This window comes from Tetrao urogallus (genome assembly GCF_951394365.1).
Source record: "Tetrao urogallus genome assembly, chromosome: 1".
NCBI lineage: Eukaryota > Metazoa > Chordata > Aves > Galliformes > Phasianidae > Tetrao > Tetrao urogallus.
The window spans coordinates 81,846,562-81,865,705 of NC_136813.1; the positions used below are offsets into that span (position 1 = coordinate 81,846,562).

Consider the following 19,144-nt stretch of genomic DNA (forward strand, 5'->3'; position numbering starts at 1 on the left):
TTACCAAGTGACAGCAAGACAAAAATTTCTGGTTTACATGTGCTATCATTAGAGTTGCTTTATAGCTTTATTCAGCTACAGACAATCTCACACTTGTTTTGGCTTGTACACTTTCCAGTCTGGATGCTATTTTTCCCTACACGGGAAGTCTACTATTTTCTGTTATCCTGGAAAAGTAACAGAAGTGAGGGGTTTCTCAGCTTTCGCTTGCCTTCCCTCAGTATATGATGCCTCTGCTCAAATGCAAGATATCCCTGCAAATTGTTTTCATACTACTACTGGCATGCATCTTGCACTTAAGGAATCCTATGTTTAACAGTGAACTGCAACTTGAAGATATCTACTGGTCATTTTACTTCGATGGGAGGTAACAAAAACGGCTGTAACAGTACTGGTAGAAAAGAAAACTGCTTAGGATAAATTCAAGCCACTGGCAGTTTCTCTTTGAAGAACATTCAGAAAATGACTGCTATCACTATATACATTACATGACAGTTTGTTAGCTTACATCTCTATTTAGCTGTTTTCAACAGGTGTTTTCCCCTCATGTAAAAGAGTTATATATATCTAGTAGAAATGAATGACTGTGATGGAAAATTATGTTTTGCGAAAAGACTAGAAGCAGTCAGTTGACTTAATGGTGAGACGGAAATTTGCTGTTCCTAGGATGCGGACATTGTAAAGATGTATTCCTTGTATTGAAGAAAAAAGTTATATCATTAAGTAATGCCTTTGCAGGGAAGAGTCATTTCATGTCCTACTTTAAGTCTACATTAGAAAGTAATCACGATGTTCGACATTCTTAAAAATCATGAAACTTGAGGTAGTACAATTTACTAGAAACACATAGGTAAGATAAAGATGTAACTACATATGATAGCATGATGATAACAAAAGATGAAAATTGAAAGATGTAGCAACTTGATACAGCCACAAATGAATAAACAGTGCAGATTACCCCAAGTACCAATGGGATCCAGTGCTTTCTTTTGACTTTACCCATGTAGATTATTGTGCAGTAAAAAAGGGTGCTTATTTGGAACAGATTACCTAGTCCTCCTCAGCATGTTGTCAGACTGACTATTCACCATATATTAAAAATATATATTCCAATTGCCTCATCCAATCACATACAATTAGTGGCAAACCAAGCTCAGCAAAGGGCATATCAATAATAAGAAAAACAAAAACAAACAAAAAAAGAATTTGCTTTGGGTTTTCTGTCTAAGAACACCTTCAATTTACATCATCAGTGATTCATACAGTATTGAGAAATCCACTCAAACTTTTCTTTCTGCTACTTTCAGTCACTGCTTCTACTAGTTTTTCATTTATGATTCCTAACTTTGCAAGGCCCAAATATCTCACAAGGGACATGATTGCTTTCCTTCTGACAATACACTTTTGTAATGTAATAATTATTTCTATAACTAAAGCTTCCACAAAAATATAAAGAAGAAAAACAAGATATTCACTAAAAATAAACAAAAACCACCATCTATTTGGTGTGCACTTCTAATTGCAACTATACATTCCTCTGGAACATCTAAAATCCAGAAACTATTTATAATAAATTTTGAGATCACAACTGGAAAGCAACCACAAATTTTAGAATATTCTCCTCCAGACTTTACTGTAAATGACCAAACAAGCACCTAAAACTAAAACTTAAAAGAAAGGTTATTCCACAAATAGAATGGAACGGTGTGAATTTCAGCAACTTCTTGCTTTGACATTAATACTATTAATATTATTGGACACTTTTAAAAGAAATTATTTAACAAAGATTTCCCCTTAAAAAAAAAAAAAATAGAAGATCAGCTTAAAATTTCATTAAAATGTGTGAAAAATTCAACAAAGGAGAAATCTTTTTAGGAATAAGCATTTGACTTGACAGTTTGTCATGGTTCTATGTTTTTGTTTTTGTTTTGTTTTTTGTTTCTGGGTTTCAGTATTCCACATCAAAACATCATGTAGTATACGGGGCATTAAAGTATCACTGCCCCAATTCCAAGTACCTATCCCTGTATGTTACAGAAGTCACAGGATCTGGCCCTTCCGGGTGGGGGGGACGCTCTCTTGCTGCCTGGCAGTGGGTGCTGGAGGGTGCTTTCCTAGCCGTTCCAAGCCTTTTCAGGTTTGACTCGGTTCCGGGAACTCTCTCTCTCTCTCTCTCTCATCTTGTCTGATTCATTAATCTCAATTTCAATTAAATTGTATATATTGTGCTATCTTGTATTCCAATATTATAGTAAAATAAGTTTTCCTCCATAGATTGGTGCCGCTGCTCTTTTCCTCCCTTCCTTCCTCCCCATTTTTGTGGGACTGGGGTGGGGGGGGAGGGCAGAGGCCTGTCGCCCCTGTCACGGACATAGATTGATCTGGTCAACTCCGTGACAGATTTTTGGCGCCCAACGTGGGGCTCGAGCTGCTTTTTAGCTGTTAGAACGGATCTTTTTTTCTCTCTGCTCTTAGAGAGCTTCGTTAGGGAGCATTATCAGTAGTTCAAGTTTCTGTGCTGGAAAACCTGACCTTGAAAGATTAGGCGTACTGCCAGTGTTCTGGGATATTTGTAAACTTTGAGCACTACTTAGTCTGGGTAGTGCCTTTTTTTTTTTTTTTCCCGCTCTTGTTAGCTTCAATACATTAACCCCTTTTTAGCAGGCACGTCTGATGAACCCACTCGTTATCGTGGGGGCGCTGTGTAAAGGATTTAAAGCAATGGTGTTACTCACAACCTACTGGCCAATAATCCATCTTGCACTTACGTGTGTAGGAATTGCGTCCGTATATAGGTACATAATGGCACTGATGGAGACACCTATGTTTTACCTACTTGCAATGTGGTATGATTTGAATTTTGACATTTACATCCCGGAAGGAATGGTTAATTTCACAAACAACTATATCCCAGAAGGAATGGCTAATTTCACAAACAGCTACATCCCAAATGGAATAGCTAATTTTACAAACAACACAATGTTCAGACCAGTCTCCGGGTTTTCTTTTCGGTTTGTAAAACGTTTTTCGAATCTTGAATTAATACTCATGTTGTTGTTCGTGTCATCAATTCTGAATGTATTCCTAAGCATTCGTAATAAGGAGTCTCCTCAAAAACTAGAGAATGATGACTGGCAGGGGATATGGAGAGGTTTAGGAAAGGTCTTAGAAGCATGGGGACCCGCAGTGTCATGGGATTTTACTCTTGAACACCTGTGGGATCCTGAGAAACTAAGCCAGTATTTGAGTCAGGGACTATGCGGCTTACATAAATCTAAGGAGGTACAACTTATTTGGGGTTTGGCTTGTGCTTACCGTGCCCTATATAATACCATTCTGGAGAGAGAGAGTTTCCGAGCTGAGGTTCAAGCCAAAGGGGAAAATCCCCAAGTCAAATCTAATCAATCACAGGAGACACCAGTAACAATACCAGTTGCTCCTGTGGAGGGCAAGAAATGGAAACGAGTGTCTTCGCGTCTTGAACGAAAAAGAGAAGAAGAGGAGGAGGAGGAGGAAGATCCAGGCGAGGGGCCCTCCTCAGAACCACCACCATCGCGAAAGGCAAAAGGGAAAACTAAGAGACATGCAGAAGAAAGTTATGAAGAGGAAGTCTCTATTACTACTCGCCGGCCTCTAAAGATGACTGAAATCCAAGGTTCAAGAAAGGAGTTTACACGGCGCCCGAATGAAACTCTTGTTTCCTGGTTGGTTCGTTGTTGGGACAGTGGGGCCCATAGCTTGTCTCTGGATGGTAATGAAGCTCGCCAACTAGGTGCCATTGCCAGAGATCCAGCTATTGACAGAGGAATTAGTCGATGTTCGGATGAGGCTGCCTCCCTCTGGGAACGAGTGTTAATAGCCGTGAAGGAAAAGTATCCCTTCAAAAATGGCTTGAAGATTGCGATGAAAAAATGGGATACAGTGGAAAAGGGTATCCAGTATTTGAGGGAAATAGGCGTGGTGGAAATGTTGTATGACCCTAACTTTGTTCCTAACCACCCACAACAAAACCGCGACCCTGAAAAGGTGAGGACGACGCCTGAGATATGGCAGAAAATCGTGACAACAGCACCGGACAAATATGCCGCTACACTAACGTCAGCATGTGACAGATACCAAGAACAACAGAGAACACCCTTAGTTTATGAATTAATTGTTACGCTCCAAAACTACGAACAATTGCTGTCCCCAATTCATGCTGCTGTGGCTGCTATATCAAAAATGACGGAGCAAGTGTCTCAACTGATTAACCGTGACAAACCTGTAGCAGTATCAGAAACGCTTGATGAAGATCCGTCTGTTGTGGGGCTGCTGCGAGTAAAAGAGCAACAGGTACCGATTGCCACAAAAACGGTGCACAGGCGGCAGTACCGCACCAACAGGGATTCCTTGCTCCCCATTCATAAGTTGATTCGTCAACTAGAGAGCCAGGGAGTGATCAGCAAAACTCACTCGCCTTTTAACAGCCCCATATGGCCAGTGTGTAAAGCCAGTGGAGAATGGAGGCTGACGGTGGACTACCGTGGCCTGAATGAAGTCACACCCCCACTGAGTGCTGCTGTGCCAGACATGTTAGAACTCCAATATGAACTGGAGTCAAAAGCGGCCAAATGGTATGCCACCATTGACATTGCTAATGCCTTCTTTTCCATTCCTTTGGCCAAAGAATGTAGGCCACAGTTTGCTTTCACATGGAGGGGCATTCAGTATACCTGGAATCGTTTGCCCCAGGGGTGGAAACACAGCCCGACCATTTGCCATGGGTTGATCCAAACTGTATTGGAACAGGGCAGTGCTCCTGAGCACCTGCAGTACATTGATGATATCATTGTGTGGGGCGATACAGCAGAAGGAGTCTTCACGAAAGGAGAGCAAATAATCCAAATTCTTCTGAGTGCTGGTTTTGCTATTAAGCGAAGCAAAGTGAAAGGACCTGCCCAGGAGATTCAGTTCCTAGGCATAAAGTGGCAAGATGGCCGTCGTCACATCCCGACAGATGTGATCAACAAAATCATTGCTATGTCTCCACCCACTAGCAAAAGAGAGACACAATCTTTTCTGGGTGCAGTGGGCTTTTGGAGAATGCATGTTCCAAACTACAGCCTCATTGTAAGCCCCCTTTATTATGTGACACGAATGAGAAATGAGTTTACATGGGGCCCTGAGCAGCAGCAGGCTTTTGAACAGATTAAACAGGAGATAGCCCGTGCCGTGGCCCTAGGGCCAGTACGGACGGGACAGGGTATAAAGAACATCCTCTACACTGCTGCTGGAGAGAACGGTCCCACTTGGAGTTTGTGGCAAAGAGCCTCAGGAGAGACCCGAGGCCGACCCCTGGGATTCTGGAGTCGAGCCTACAGGGGGTCGGAAGAGGGCTACACTCCAACTGAAAAGGAGATCTTAGCCGCGTATGAGGGGGTTCGGGCTGCTTCTGAAGTAGTCGGTACTGAAACACAGCTCCTTCTGGCACCTCGACTGCCAGTGCTGAACTGGATGTTTAAAGGAAGAGTTCCCTCCACCCATTATGCTACTGATGCCACTTGGAGCAAGTGGATTGCACTGATTACACAACGAGCACGGATGGGGAACCTCAGCCGTCCAGGAATCCTAGAGGTCATCATGGACTGGCCTGAGGGTAAAAAGTTTGGAACACCACCAGGAGAAGAAATAGCTCGTGCTAAAGAGGCCCCACCATACAATGAACTACCAGAGAATGAAAAGAAATATGCCTTGTTCACAGATGGATCGTGTCGTATTGTGGGGAAGCATCACAGGTGGAAATCTGCTGTGTGGAGCCCCACACGACAAGTTGCAGAGGCCACTGAAGGGAAAGGAGAATCAAGCCAATTTGCAGAGGTAAAGGCAGTCCAACTGGCCTTAGATGTCGCTGAACGGGAGAGGTGGCCAATGCTCTATCTCTACACTGACTCATGGATGGTAGCAAATGCCTTATGGGGGTGGTTACAGCAGTGGGAGCAAAATAATTGGCAAAGAAGGGGTAAACCTATTTGGGCTGCTGAACTGTGGAAAGACATTGCTGCCCGAACAAAGAATATGGTTGTGAAGGTGCGCCATGTAGATGCTCATGTGCCCAAGAGTCGGGCTACTGAAGAACAGCAAAATAACCATCAGGTAGACCGAGCTGCCAGAATTGAGGTGGCTCAAATAGACCTGGACTGGCAGAACAAGGGTGAATTATTTCTGGCTCGGTGGGCCCATGAGACCTCAGGTCATCAAGGGAGAGATGCAACATACAAATGGGCCAGAGACCGAGGGGTGGACTTAACTATGGATGCCATTGCACAGGTTATTTATAACTGTGAAACATGTGCCATCATCAAACAAGCCAAGAGGATGAAACCTCTCTGGGAGGAAGGGCGATGGCAAAAGTATAAATATGGGGAGGCATGGCAGGTTGATTATATCACCTTGCCACGATCTCGCAATGGTAAGCATTATGTGCTTACTATGGTGGAGGCAACCACTGGGTGGCTCGAAACATATGCAGTACCCCATGCTACTGCCCGAAACACCATACTGGGTCTCGAGAAACAAGTCCTGTGGCGACATGGCACCCCAGAAAGAATTGAGTCAGATAATGGGACTCATTTCAAAAATTCTCTTGTAAATACTTGGGCCAAAGATCATGGCATTGAGTGGATTTACCATATTCCCTATCATGCACCAGCCTCTGGTAAAATTGAACGATACAATGGATTGTTAAAAACGATGCTAAAAGCATTGGGTGGCGGAACATTTAAACACTGGGAGAAGCATTTAGCAGAAGCTACCTGGTTAGTCAATACCAGAGGATCTATCAATCGTGATGGTCCTAACCAATCCAGTTCCCTACATACCGTAGAGGGAGATAAAGTCCCTGTTGTACATGTAAAGAACATGTTAGGAAAGGCAGTTTGGGTTCTTCCAGCTTCTGGAAAGGGCAAACCTCTCCGTGGTACAGTTTTTGCCCAGGGACCAGGATCCACTTGGTGGGTGATGCAGAAGAATGGGGATGTTCAGTGTGTACCACAAGGAAACTTGATGCCAGGGGAGTGCAGTCAGTAATTCTATGTATATATATATATATATATAGCCATGTGTGAGTAATGCATTTTAATCATTTTTTGTTTGTTTGTATATATATGTGTATAAATTTCAAGCATGATGTAACGATGTAGAATAAGGGGTGGAATGTCATGGTTCTATGTTTTTGTTTTTGTTTTGTTTTTTGTTTCTGGGTTTCAGTATTCCACATCAAAACATCATGTAGTATACGGGGCATTAAAGTATCACTGCCCCAATTCCAAGTACCTATCCCTGTATGTTACAGAAGTCACGGGATCTGGCCCTTCCGGGTGGGGGGGGCGCTCTCTTGCTGCCTGGCAGTGGGTGCTGGAGGGTGCTTTCCTAGCCGTTCCAAGCCTTTTCAGGTTTGACTCGGTTCCGGGAACTCTCTCTCTCTCTCTCTCTCTCATCTTGTCTGATTCATTAATCTCAATTTCAATTAAATTGTATATATTGTGCTATCTTGTATTCCAATATTATAGTAAAATAAGTTTTCCTCCATAGATTGGTGCCACTGCTCTTTTCCTCCCTTCCTTCCTCCCCATTTTTGTGGGACTGGGGTGGGGGGGGAGGGCAGAGGCCTGTCGCCCCTGTCACGGACATAGATTGATCTGGTCAACTCCGTGACACAGTTTTATAAAAATAAGTGTAAAATAAGTAAATAAATAGATAGATAAATAAATAAACATACAAGTTCTCACAAATGCATTAACTCATCCACAACAATAATACCTGCATTTGCTGCACCAATAGTCTGTGGTGTCTTTGTTGACCATTTCTTAAATGCCAGTTCACTATCTGTCCTTTCCAACGAGCTATTATGTTGTGACTGCTGTTGGTCTTCATCTTCAGCAACAAATGAAATTACACCTAAAACAAATAGATAACAGATATTAGCTGGGGCCCAGCTTTATAAAATAAAATGCCAGACACCTAAGCACAGAGAAGTTGCAGATTATGTTTACAAAACTATTTGGCATTTGACACATTAGAGGAGCAGAAATAGTAGCTGAGTTTATGTTACCTGTCTGCAGGTGCATAAAAAGAAAGGTGCTGACATGCATTTTAAGCTTCAGAAGATGGTTAAAGAAGTCAAAGGGAAGAGGAGAAGCCCCAGACCAAGCCAAGAAGGGTTTACATAGGGCCTGAGAAGGGGATAGCAGTGAGGAACAGAGATAGCACCTCACTAGTCACAATATCTGGCTCAGAAATCCACCACGACTATACCATTGGGAACTGATCAATATTCCTGAACATATAACAGCTTATATCAGGGTTATTTACAGTCCTTGACATTTATCTTATTCAAACACTTTTGCAGAAGGCTGCATTCATAAAAATCCTTCCATGTTTCACTGCATTTAAGGAGATCGATTTTTTACAAAATTGCCTCAGTTAGAGTTCTTTCAATAGTACATGAGGATGAAGGAGGAACAGAGAAGAGAGAAGTGAAGAGAGAAGAAAGGGGAGAAAGGAAAGAGGCATAAATAAGAGAAAAGAAAGAGGTGGGGGAAGAGGAAGAGAACAAGGAGAAGGAGAGAGAAGAAAGTGTGTACTTAAATCCAGAGGAAAAAACTATGTAATTTTAAATTAAATATTAAATTTCCAGATTTAATTCCTTTGTTAATAAAATCTATGCTACCCAATGGGAAAACAAAACAAAACAAAACACACACACAAAAAAATATATATTTTCTCTAAATGTCTAAAAACAATCACTTTACTGAAGCCAGAATTGGTATTTTAAAAGTTTGACGGTGATTGCTATTTTAAGAAAGTATTGAATATTTTTTAAAAGGTTTCAAAGAGAAAGTATATGTATAAATGCAGTTTAAGAAATAATTGCAGAAAGCTCCAAGGAATAAAGTCTGCAGAAATTACTCAATTTATATAAATATTGATGTAGGATAACATATTTTGATGGTGCTAATATCTAATGGATCTTATGAAAAACATTGATAAGCTAATCTATTTCACACCTTAATAAATAAACCTAGTACGATTTTGGTCTAATACAGCACAGTATTAAGAAGGAAAAAAGTGCAAGAGAAAATATGAATTTTATAATTAATTTTCATTCTGATCCTAAGGATTAATATACTTGAGATGCCATTAACTATAAAGAAATGAGCAAAAAGAAGTCAAGCTATAGTTTTAAACTTGATTAAAATATTTGAGTACATGCTGAAATAAACTAAATTCATACGTCTTAAAACCTCCTTAGTGGTTTTTTTTTTCACTTCATTTTAAAATATAATCAATTTCTTTCTTACAGTCCTTTCTTCCATTCACAATGTATTTGAGAATATTATACTGTGCATATGTGCACTTGAGAGAGAGAGACAAGTGTTCAGGGCTTAGAAGTTTTAATTTCATCCCTAAGTAGGAGTATGGAAAAACAAACAAACCTATTTAGCTCTGTGCTAAACGTGAACTCAAAAGCTCTGAAACCATTGACTGAAGAATTCTGAGTATCTCTCTGTGACAAATCTTGGAATGTTTAAGAAATTCCAGAACTGTAAATTGTTAATGCTGAAGAATATTTGAAGAAGTGGTAGAAGTATAATAACTGCAAACACTTAAATTGGTCAACCACTGTGCAAATAAACCAGCAGTGGCATAATTGATAAATCAGTGAAGAATTGTGCTGTAATTGTCAACATTCAGCTTTCTTTCCTTGCAGAAAACAGATCTCAACCAGAATTAATAAAATTGAGGGCAAAGTCTTGATCACTAAAGGTAACTGGATTGATGTAGTATTCAGATTTCTGCAGGGTTCTCGATTATATCTGTCCATGTATTTAAATAAAATATAACCAGATTCACTGTAGATGGCCTGCATTTTCATACTGCATTTATCTGCTAACTTTAAAATATTCATAAATTGTCCATCACTTTCATAGACGTGAAAGTGTTTATGACTGGCTCAAAGCTATTTCAGTTTTTTTATCAGGGAAAAAAAAAAAGAAAACAACTGTTGATAAAAAACTGCAAATAACAAGGAAGTGTATTAATATTAAATCATGTACAGAAAGTACCATCCTTATCAGTAACATGCTCTGGGTGACTTTAGTCTTTAAGACTGATTGTTTTCCAAATATGTACAATATTGTGGTAAGGAAAATGCTCTCCTGGTTCAGAAATGAGTGGTGCAATGCAACGATCACTATTACAGGAGATTAAAATAGCTGATACTACATAAATATAGGAGCTTATTCAAATCAGGGGCTATCAAAAATTCTAATCAAAAAGTGCTCGCAGGCTAGGAAAAAGTGCTCTATACAACACAAAAAAATCCTTAGCAATCTATCAACTACTAAGAAATAGACTGGAAATGTGCAGAAACACTGCAACAAATAGTAAAGATTTAACACAAAAATTCAGCATAAGCTTGGCTCATATATTACATAAGCTTCTTGCTTTGATTCGTGAATTCTTAGTCTTTTGTCAGTCTATGCCTCTGTGCACTCTGTCATCCTACAAAGCCTACTGTGGCTTACACTTCTTCAATACGATAATTTCTTGTATATTTATGGCACACTGATGCTGCAAAGCAAAACATCGGTTTGTTTTTTCTTCCTTCTAGTGGCTTCCTTCTAGTTCCAATTTCTCTGTCACATGTATTATATCGCAAGGAAAATTGTTGAAATACCATAGTTGACGATTTTTAAAGCATACTATGAAAAGAATACTTAGTGTATGGAACACAATTCTAAACATGGAGAATTCCATCCAACAGAAAGAAATTGACTTTTTTTTTTTTTTTAATCAGGTGATGCATACTTCAAAAATAAAGGAAAAGTGATTCATAAAACTAGAAGGCTCCTTTCTACGGGCTAGTTAATTGTTACATACAAAAGAACACAGACATGGTTGTGATTTTTTTGCAAAAGAAACAATAAAGTACTATGAGCTTTGGTCTCTTCTGGATATTCTGTGGAAAGAAAGAAATAGATTTAAATAAAAGATAAAGTAATATGTAGAAGGCGCTTTATCAGACTTAAAAGAAATTGCTTTATTACCTAGGAAACAGATTGCTGAACAATTTTATTTGGTGCAAGAACATTCCACAAAATGTTTATTAGTTATTATTTCTATGTTAAAAATCTGTCACATAGCTACAAACTAGCTGTAGCACAAAATAGTAGCTCTCTACTGAAACCCTTCAAATGGACTTTTAAAAAGAAGTAGGCCCATTTTTTACTTAGCAATCATAAGAGAGCAAAAAGGGAAGCAAAATAAGTATAATTGTGCTGCTACATAATTTTGTAATGAAAAAGACTTTGAATAGAAAGGAAAGAGAAAAACCATTTGCTCAGTACAACAATTTCTATGGCAAAAGTTCCTTTATGAAATTGCAATTTAATATGACAAAAACATCATTAAAGAATACCAAGGTTACAAAGTTTTATACATACAATTTGGAGAGTTCTAAACTTGAAAACATTCAACAGTTCTATCACGAAGTCTTCAACTAAATATTCAACTAGCTGTTCTTTTTTCCTCACAGGATAAGATTTCACTATATAGATTTCTTTTGAGCGTTGTTTATATCCTCAATATTCAACATATTTCCCTCCAAACAAATTCACCAAACTGAAAAAGAGTATCATTATTTTGGAGTATTTAATGTCACCTGTAGTATTTTGCAGCTAGGAAGTACTAAGATTCCTGAATCCTAATTAATTACCAATTGAATCACTCACATTCAATCTGTGATCCTCACACTTCACAGCAACTGAAAATTCCTACAAGAGCCAAAAATTCTTATTTCTCTCAGTTCAAACATTTGCATACACAAGTTTCCATGAAAGTAAAAATTCTGCTTTGGGGAACAAATACGACTTCTCACAATTGCACGATTGGAAGCAGACTGACTTCCATTGTACTTGAGTCCCCAAACTAGTAAGCAGTTTCTAGATTGTGTCACCTTATATGGGACATTTGGTAGTTTATATTACACCTAACACTGGAGAGCAAAATCAGCTTCTGCCTTTCAAATCCACAACAGGGGCCTTTCTTCCCCACTGCCAGACAACAGCTGAATGATTTGAATACATTTACAAATTTCTATGATGTAACTGAAACTGCCTCTGCTCCACGGGAAAAATGAATGTGATTTTTTCAGGTAGTGATTAAAGCAACCATTGAGCCAGAGGTTGAACGGCAGATATTGGGCCCTATCTCTTTCATAAACTCACTTCAGCCTCCTGTCATTATTTTACAGCATAAAATATATGAACTGTTCCCCGAAAAAAAAATAAAAAGAGCATATATGACTACCCAGCTTTGGAGCTATTAACTTTTCTGTCAGGTTAGAGACACTGACTGTTCACTTTCTCTCTTAGTGAACATGTAATACTTCCAAGTACAATGGAAACCATTGTGACAGGAGTTAGGAATGACAGAACAGAGGAGATGACGGTTCAAGTATGCCATCTCTTTGAAGGCATGGCTTTTACCAGCTGCCGTTAAACTACTATATGATAGATCACTTGGAATCTCTTATACTGAAGCTTTCCAGACTTACAAAAGAACTGTACGTTTGCTAAGCCGTAAGTAAGAATAACCCTAAATCTTTAAAGCCTAAGGAAAAAGCATTGTTAAAGTATAATGTACACTCAGTATTTCCTTGTGACTAATTCTGATGGTCAAAAATTCAATTGAAAGCTGGCTCCAACTCAGAGAAACTGAATTTTTTCTCAAGGCTACAGTCTAAGGAAGAAGTACAGAAGTTTTCCTGTGGCACTACACCAAGCTTTGTTGCAAGTATTTAAAAGCTCTGTTACGAAAGTAATGCCTCCTGTTTCATGATGTTAGGCAATGCTTGAGGTGGATGTTGGTAGTATGGCCATAGAGATTGAACCTTCCCACCAATACCATTACATTTTGCTGTTGTGTGACAGATAGCAGCAGAGCAGCAGTGTGACAGGTGATGTTTGAAATGGAAGTGTGGATGAAGCAACAGTCTGTCACTGAATTCAGAAAAAACTGCATCCATTGACATTCATTAGCACTTGCTGAACACTGATGGAGACCAAACAATGGATGTGAGCACAGTGAGACAATAGGTGCTGCATTTCAGCAGTGGCAACAGCAGCAGGGTTGCCTTCTCTGGTACAGATTTGTATAAGCGCAGCATGCTGGCTCTAGCTCATTGCTGGTGAAATAATGGTGGTGACTCGTGGTGGTGACTGTGTTGAAAAGTAGTGTTTTGTATCTGAAAATTTTCTCTATCAAATAGAATTATTGTGCTCTTTGTATCTGCTGTAGTTTCCATGGCAATATATAGAAAATAGTACTTTCAGAGAGACCTATAAATTTTCATCATCTGCATATTGAGATGCTATTAACCTATAGCCACAATAACCTATGTTTTACATATCAGAGACTGTAATAGTCAAAATAATAAACTAGATTTGCATTCCTGAAGACAAGATAATTATTTTTTGATGTTGGGAAACCAGCAGTCATTAATCTCAACTTTTCAAAAAGTTATCAGAAGAAATTTGCAATTAGTAAACCAGAAAGTCAAGATTATACACTGAGCATTCTCGATTGAGATATTTGCCCAATATTTAGAATCCTTTTGTTTAAGAAGTAGACTAAATCTAGGTTTCCTAAGCATTATTCTGTTATTTTAAGGAAAATATGATCTCCTCTGTTCTCATAATTTCCTTCCTCACACTTTATAAAAGCTGCTAAGTGCCACAATTCCTGTTCTTAGAAGTATGATTGTACAACCTCGTTCTCATTGTGCTTCTTATATTATGATGTAAAGAATGAGAAAGTAGAATTGTAGAAATATTAGTTAGCATTTGAAAATGATTAAATGACTAAGTCTGAAATATTTAAAGACATATGCATTTAAAAATATATTCAAGAAAAATATTAAATAAGACACACTGATGTTAGTTAAAGCCTGCAAGAATCTTAATATCGTTTCATAGGAGTATCAGTATAAACATGGGCTGATGCAAATTATTTGCAGTTAATTTTAGTAATGTACATTCTGTGCATTCACTCTTGCACCCTCTAGGCAACAAATTGAACTTTAATCAAAGGAAATAATCAAATTTTAAATTATTGGCTCTAGTAGTGCTTAGAGAGCTACACTATTCAACATTTTCTGGAAAGTGCACTTCTTGATAATTCAAACACACAAATTCCTATAATAACAATTTCCATGGGACCAATTAAAGACATAAAGTTCCACAAATGTTGGCATTTTTGAAGTAGTCAACCACATTTTTAGCAGTAACATCTTCACAACTAAAAGTATGACCCAGATTAAAAATCAGTATCACCAGCTAATTACAGTGTTACTTTCAGGAAAAAAAAGGTCACATTGAACAGAAAGCACTAAATGTAAACAGACTTGGTCTTTAATTCACAGGGATTTTGTATACTGGAGTTCTACATTTTACCTTGAAATACTCCTCGCCTCCATGGAGATATACTCAAACTGTAAGGAACTATGTCATCTGGATCCACAGTAAGAACTGATGCACCACTCACCATTGAAAGATCTGAAGATACCTGGTAAAAAGAATACAAAAAGAATGAACAACCAAAAGCAAGTTACTATGATATGAACACTGTAGACAAAACTATCCATTTTACTTGCTTTGAAATGTAGCATATGATATAAAATCTGCTATTGGAAAGTCCTAGTCTTTATACATACTAAATGAATACCTATAGTAAGAGACAGCATCACATACATCATCATGTATGATGAGGGGATCTAATCCAGGTTTATAAATATCTGAGATGTGCGGGCCACAGTGGTGAGGCCAGTCTCTTTTCAGTGGTACGTGGAGACAGGACAAGGGGAAATGGACATAAGCTGCAGCATAGGAAGTTCCACACAAATGTGCGCAGGAACTTCTTTACAGTGAGGTGACGGAGCACTGGAACAGGCTGCCCAGGGAGGTGGTGGAGTCTCCTTCTCTGGAGATGTTCAAGACCTGCCTGGATGCCTACCTGTGCGACCTGCTGTAGGGAACCTGCTTTGGCAGGGGGGTTGGACTCGATGATCTCTGGAGGTCCCTTCCAACCCCTACAATTCTGTGATTCTGTGATATAGCAGACAGAGACTATACCAAGTAAACTCAAGTACAGTAACTCAGTTAGTAATGACATAAATATTTTACATACATTTTCTTTAGAAGTGTAACAGTGAACTTCAACACTTCTGATCTACATTTATGGAGCAAAGCAAAATCTGAGTGTTGTTTTAACATCAATTGCATCAATTAAGTGATATTACATTTATGCAGTGTCATTTGTAGCAACTATCTGAACAATTAAATTACTGGTGCAATTTTCTTACACTAAATTTCAGATTTTTTTAAACTATAATTATTACAGAAATGTGGACTGAGAGTATTTTTAATTGTATCTCATTTCTTTATGCCTTACTGTTTTACTACAGAAAGACTCTATGATCAAATTCTCATTGATCAGAAATTTAAGTACGAGGCATGATAAACCGCAGTTAATGATAATCTGGCCTATTTAGTAGTTTTTCAGAAAGACAGCAAATGGACTGCATGAATGGTTCTGCTTAAATTCCCTATTTGGTTACCTTTTTCACTGGAGCAACTTGGTTTTGGTGACAGTGTTTTAAATTGACACTGCTATTTCTGCATTGAACATCTGACTACAAGTGAGGATTTTCCAGACATGGAGTTCTTTAAAAAGTATTTTCAGGATATGAAGCATTACTGTAGCATGCTATAATTTCCTATTACACTAAAAAACAGAACTCCTTCTGCTGTTTAGGTGAATTTTAAGCAAAATCACTATTTAAGTTAAAAACACTTTAGTTTTTTTTAACCAGATTATATTTCATTAATGGTAACAGCCAGACTGTTAAGTGTTGAATTGAATGACCTGAATTCTGCAAAGATCTCCATTGCAACAATAAAAGCATGAAAAGCATGGACCACTTTTTTTTTTTTTAATCCTTTTTTCTTTTTAGTCAAAATATTTTCTCTACTCATATTTTCTTTAGGAAAAAAATACCAAGTTTATATTGACTTCTCAAGGGCTTTCCTTCTTTGAGCTATTTATATAATATAATACTTTTCAGAAAAGTATGACATAACAAGGACAGTTGGAAAATAAAGCTATATTTTTCAAGTAGTCATTATCTAGAAAAATCTAACAATCAGAATAGAGTATTGAAAGTCACGGAAAAACTGTCAACTATAGAATGATATTTTATTTGGACTTTTCCTTATCCTATGATTCTATATTCTTTTTAAAATAATTCTTCAGTCTTGTGACAAATGAACTTATACAAAATATTAATATTCTAGTATGAATGAGACGCATTTTACAATGCTCAGTGAGGCAATTCTGCATGCATTCTGTACCATCAGAAGGAATTTTCTTTTATCTAAATATTTAAAATCAAATTATTTCAGACAATATGCTGCAGAAATTGAGTATTATAAATTAAAGATCAATTTGCCAAAGAACAACATAAATATGAAATAATTTCTGTCATTAGAAAACAGAATAAATCAGTAAGTAGTAGCAGATGAAGGAATGCAATCAGGCATGCAGTCAATTCAGGAAGAGAAGAGGTGAAAATATAATTTCTTATGGATTGAAGTCTGAGAGGAACAGGAGAGTGTTCTGTGATCATGGGTAGTTATGATGAAAAAAAGGCAAAAGAGGACTGGAAGACAGGAGACCAAACTGATATTATCAGTATCAGTATTGATAATAAATAAACTAGAGACTCATTCCAAAAATTGGTGATGGCATGCAGAGCACAAAAGAATATCCAGAAAAGAGAGAGGTTTTTCCTAGAGAGCTTAAGGATCTGAATGAAAATAAATTACTAAAATAAAAATAAGGACTTTGTTCAAATGCTAATAGAATTTGGGACATCTATTCCAAGCAAAAAGAAGAAAACTGAACAAATCTGTGAGACAATAACCTTTCTCTTTCCCAACAAATTCACAATTCAAGATGGATGTTAGATGTCTAACAACAAGAAAGAACAGGAAAACAGACTATCAACAAAAACTCTGAGCCTGAAAGAGAATGGTGCAAAGCTTTGTTGAAGTAACACTTAAAAAAAGAAATCTTTAACTACTGACAAAAAGAAATCACAGAAAAAAAAAAAGAAGAGGGCATACTACACACTCAGGATGAAGTGTGTACTTCATAAAAGATAAACAACAAATCAAGAGTCATCCTACATTTATGGATTACGCTTATTTCAGCTCACAGTGAAGATAGTAACGTCCAAGTGATGCTTTGAAAGTAATGCCTCCTATTTTATGATGTTGGCCCACAGTGCCAGGGTCAGATGTTGGTGGTATGGCAGTAAAAGCTGAGCCTTTGCACTTGTATTACATTACATTTTGTTGTGCTGCAACAGATGGCAGCAGAGAGACAGTCTGATAAATGGTGCATGACATGGAAGTGCGGACGAAGCAGAGGTGTGTCACTGAATTTCTCCATGCAGAAAAAATGGCACCCACTGATATTAATTAATACTTGCTGAGCATTTATGGAGACCAAACAGTGGATGTGAGCACAGCAAGGAGGTTGGTGTTATATTTCAGAACTGGTAACAATGGGTCACCTTTGGTTGTGCAGATTCTTACAAGTGCAATATGCAGGCACTTGTCCATTGCTTGTGAAAATGTATAGGTAACGTTGGTGGCTGTGCGGAAAAACTGAGTCTTATACCTGAGAAATTTCTTTGTCAGATATTGTTATAGTGTTCTTTTTATCTGTCATAGTTTCTATGGAAAGAAATAGGAAGCATTACATTCAGAGCAACCTACATATATGAGACATACTTTAATGCGTGTGAAATTTTTGTAAGAGAACAGGGGCTGCAAATAAATGAGATTGCACACTACCCATGTTCTCCCCATCCCCTGCTGGAAGGACACAGGCAGACTTCCTTAGTTTTTGTAGGTAGTAGGAAGATAGGAAGAAGTCTGTAGATCAGTTTAAAGAACCTGCAATCTAGATAACATTGATGACTTTCATAAATCAGTGAGCATTCTACTGTCAAAAATCTTAGCTACACTGTCTTTTAAATCTTCACTGTTAATCTTGTAAATCTTTCTAACATTCCTTTCCATAACCATTGGAAAATACATCAGGTGACCTAAGGGACAAGACCAGAAAAGAAAAAATACCTCTTCAATGTTTATCCATGCTTTCTATCAGATCTGTCATCTTCAAAAAAATAATGCCCTTTTTCTTCAGAGAGTTTATGTATAAATTAAACCCTTTTGCAAATACATATAGATATTTTGCAATAATTACCACATTTAATAATAAGTCTTTCACATAAATCAGGAAATAATGTAACAAATAATAAATAACAATTTTAAAAATATTTATGAAGTCCTTTAGAAAAATGTATAATCCCAAGCTCCACCATATCACTAAATGTAATTAAATAAACAAAATATAAAAGGAGTTTAAAAGGCTAAAAATTATTTCTTTCACTTCTTAAAAACAATGTAGAAGATTTGACTGAAACCACACAAAAAAAAGAAACTATTTATCTTGTTTAAGTGTGTAAGACTGTTGTTAACAAAATACTTCAGCACTACCCAGTCTTTCAACAAAATAAATCAAGTAAGAAATAACAGAAATTACTGAGACAGAACAGAACTTTCAGAACTTTAAAAAAAAATAAAAAAATAAAAATGCTTTTATCATGTAATCACTACAGTTATTCCAGTGAAGGTCTGCTGGCTTTCAGTAACTACAAATTTCTTCAAATCCACACAACATATGTTCCATTCTTTTACCACCACTACAGAAAATAAGAATTGTACAATCTCACTATGAAACTGAAATCTAAGTTATTACTGCAGTTTTTTTGGTACTGCTGTAAGTTTGCTCAAATCAACTCATCTCCAAGGATTCTATTTTTAAAGGATAGAATCTTCCAGCATTTTACATGCCAAGTCATTATTTGCACACAGAGATAAAGCATAAATTGAGCAGATTTTTAGGGCTAAAATTTCTAAAATTAATTTATTAGTCATGGATTTTTATATTATCTTCCAAAGCTGCAATATTACTA

The 19,144-nt window shown here is 37.5% G+C and overlaps 1 protein-coding gene across 1 annotated transcript in view; it reads right to left on the reverse strand.

Annotated features, from left to right (window-relative positions):
* CFAP47 (cilia and flagella associated protein 47) overlaps nucleotides 1–19,144 on the reverse strand; it is a gene marked incomplete at both ends in the record, with an annotated part of 263,453 nt that overhangs the window by 109,484 nt on the left and 134,825 nt on the right. The window contains 2 exon segments of the mRNA XM_079549119.1: nucleotides 7,798–7,935; nucleotides 14,493–14,604. Coding sequence (XP_079405245.1) covers nucleotides 7,798–7,935; nucleotides 14,493–14,604 — 250 coding nt within the window.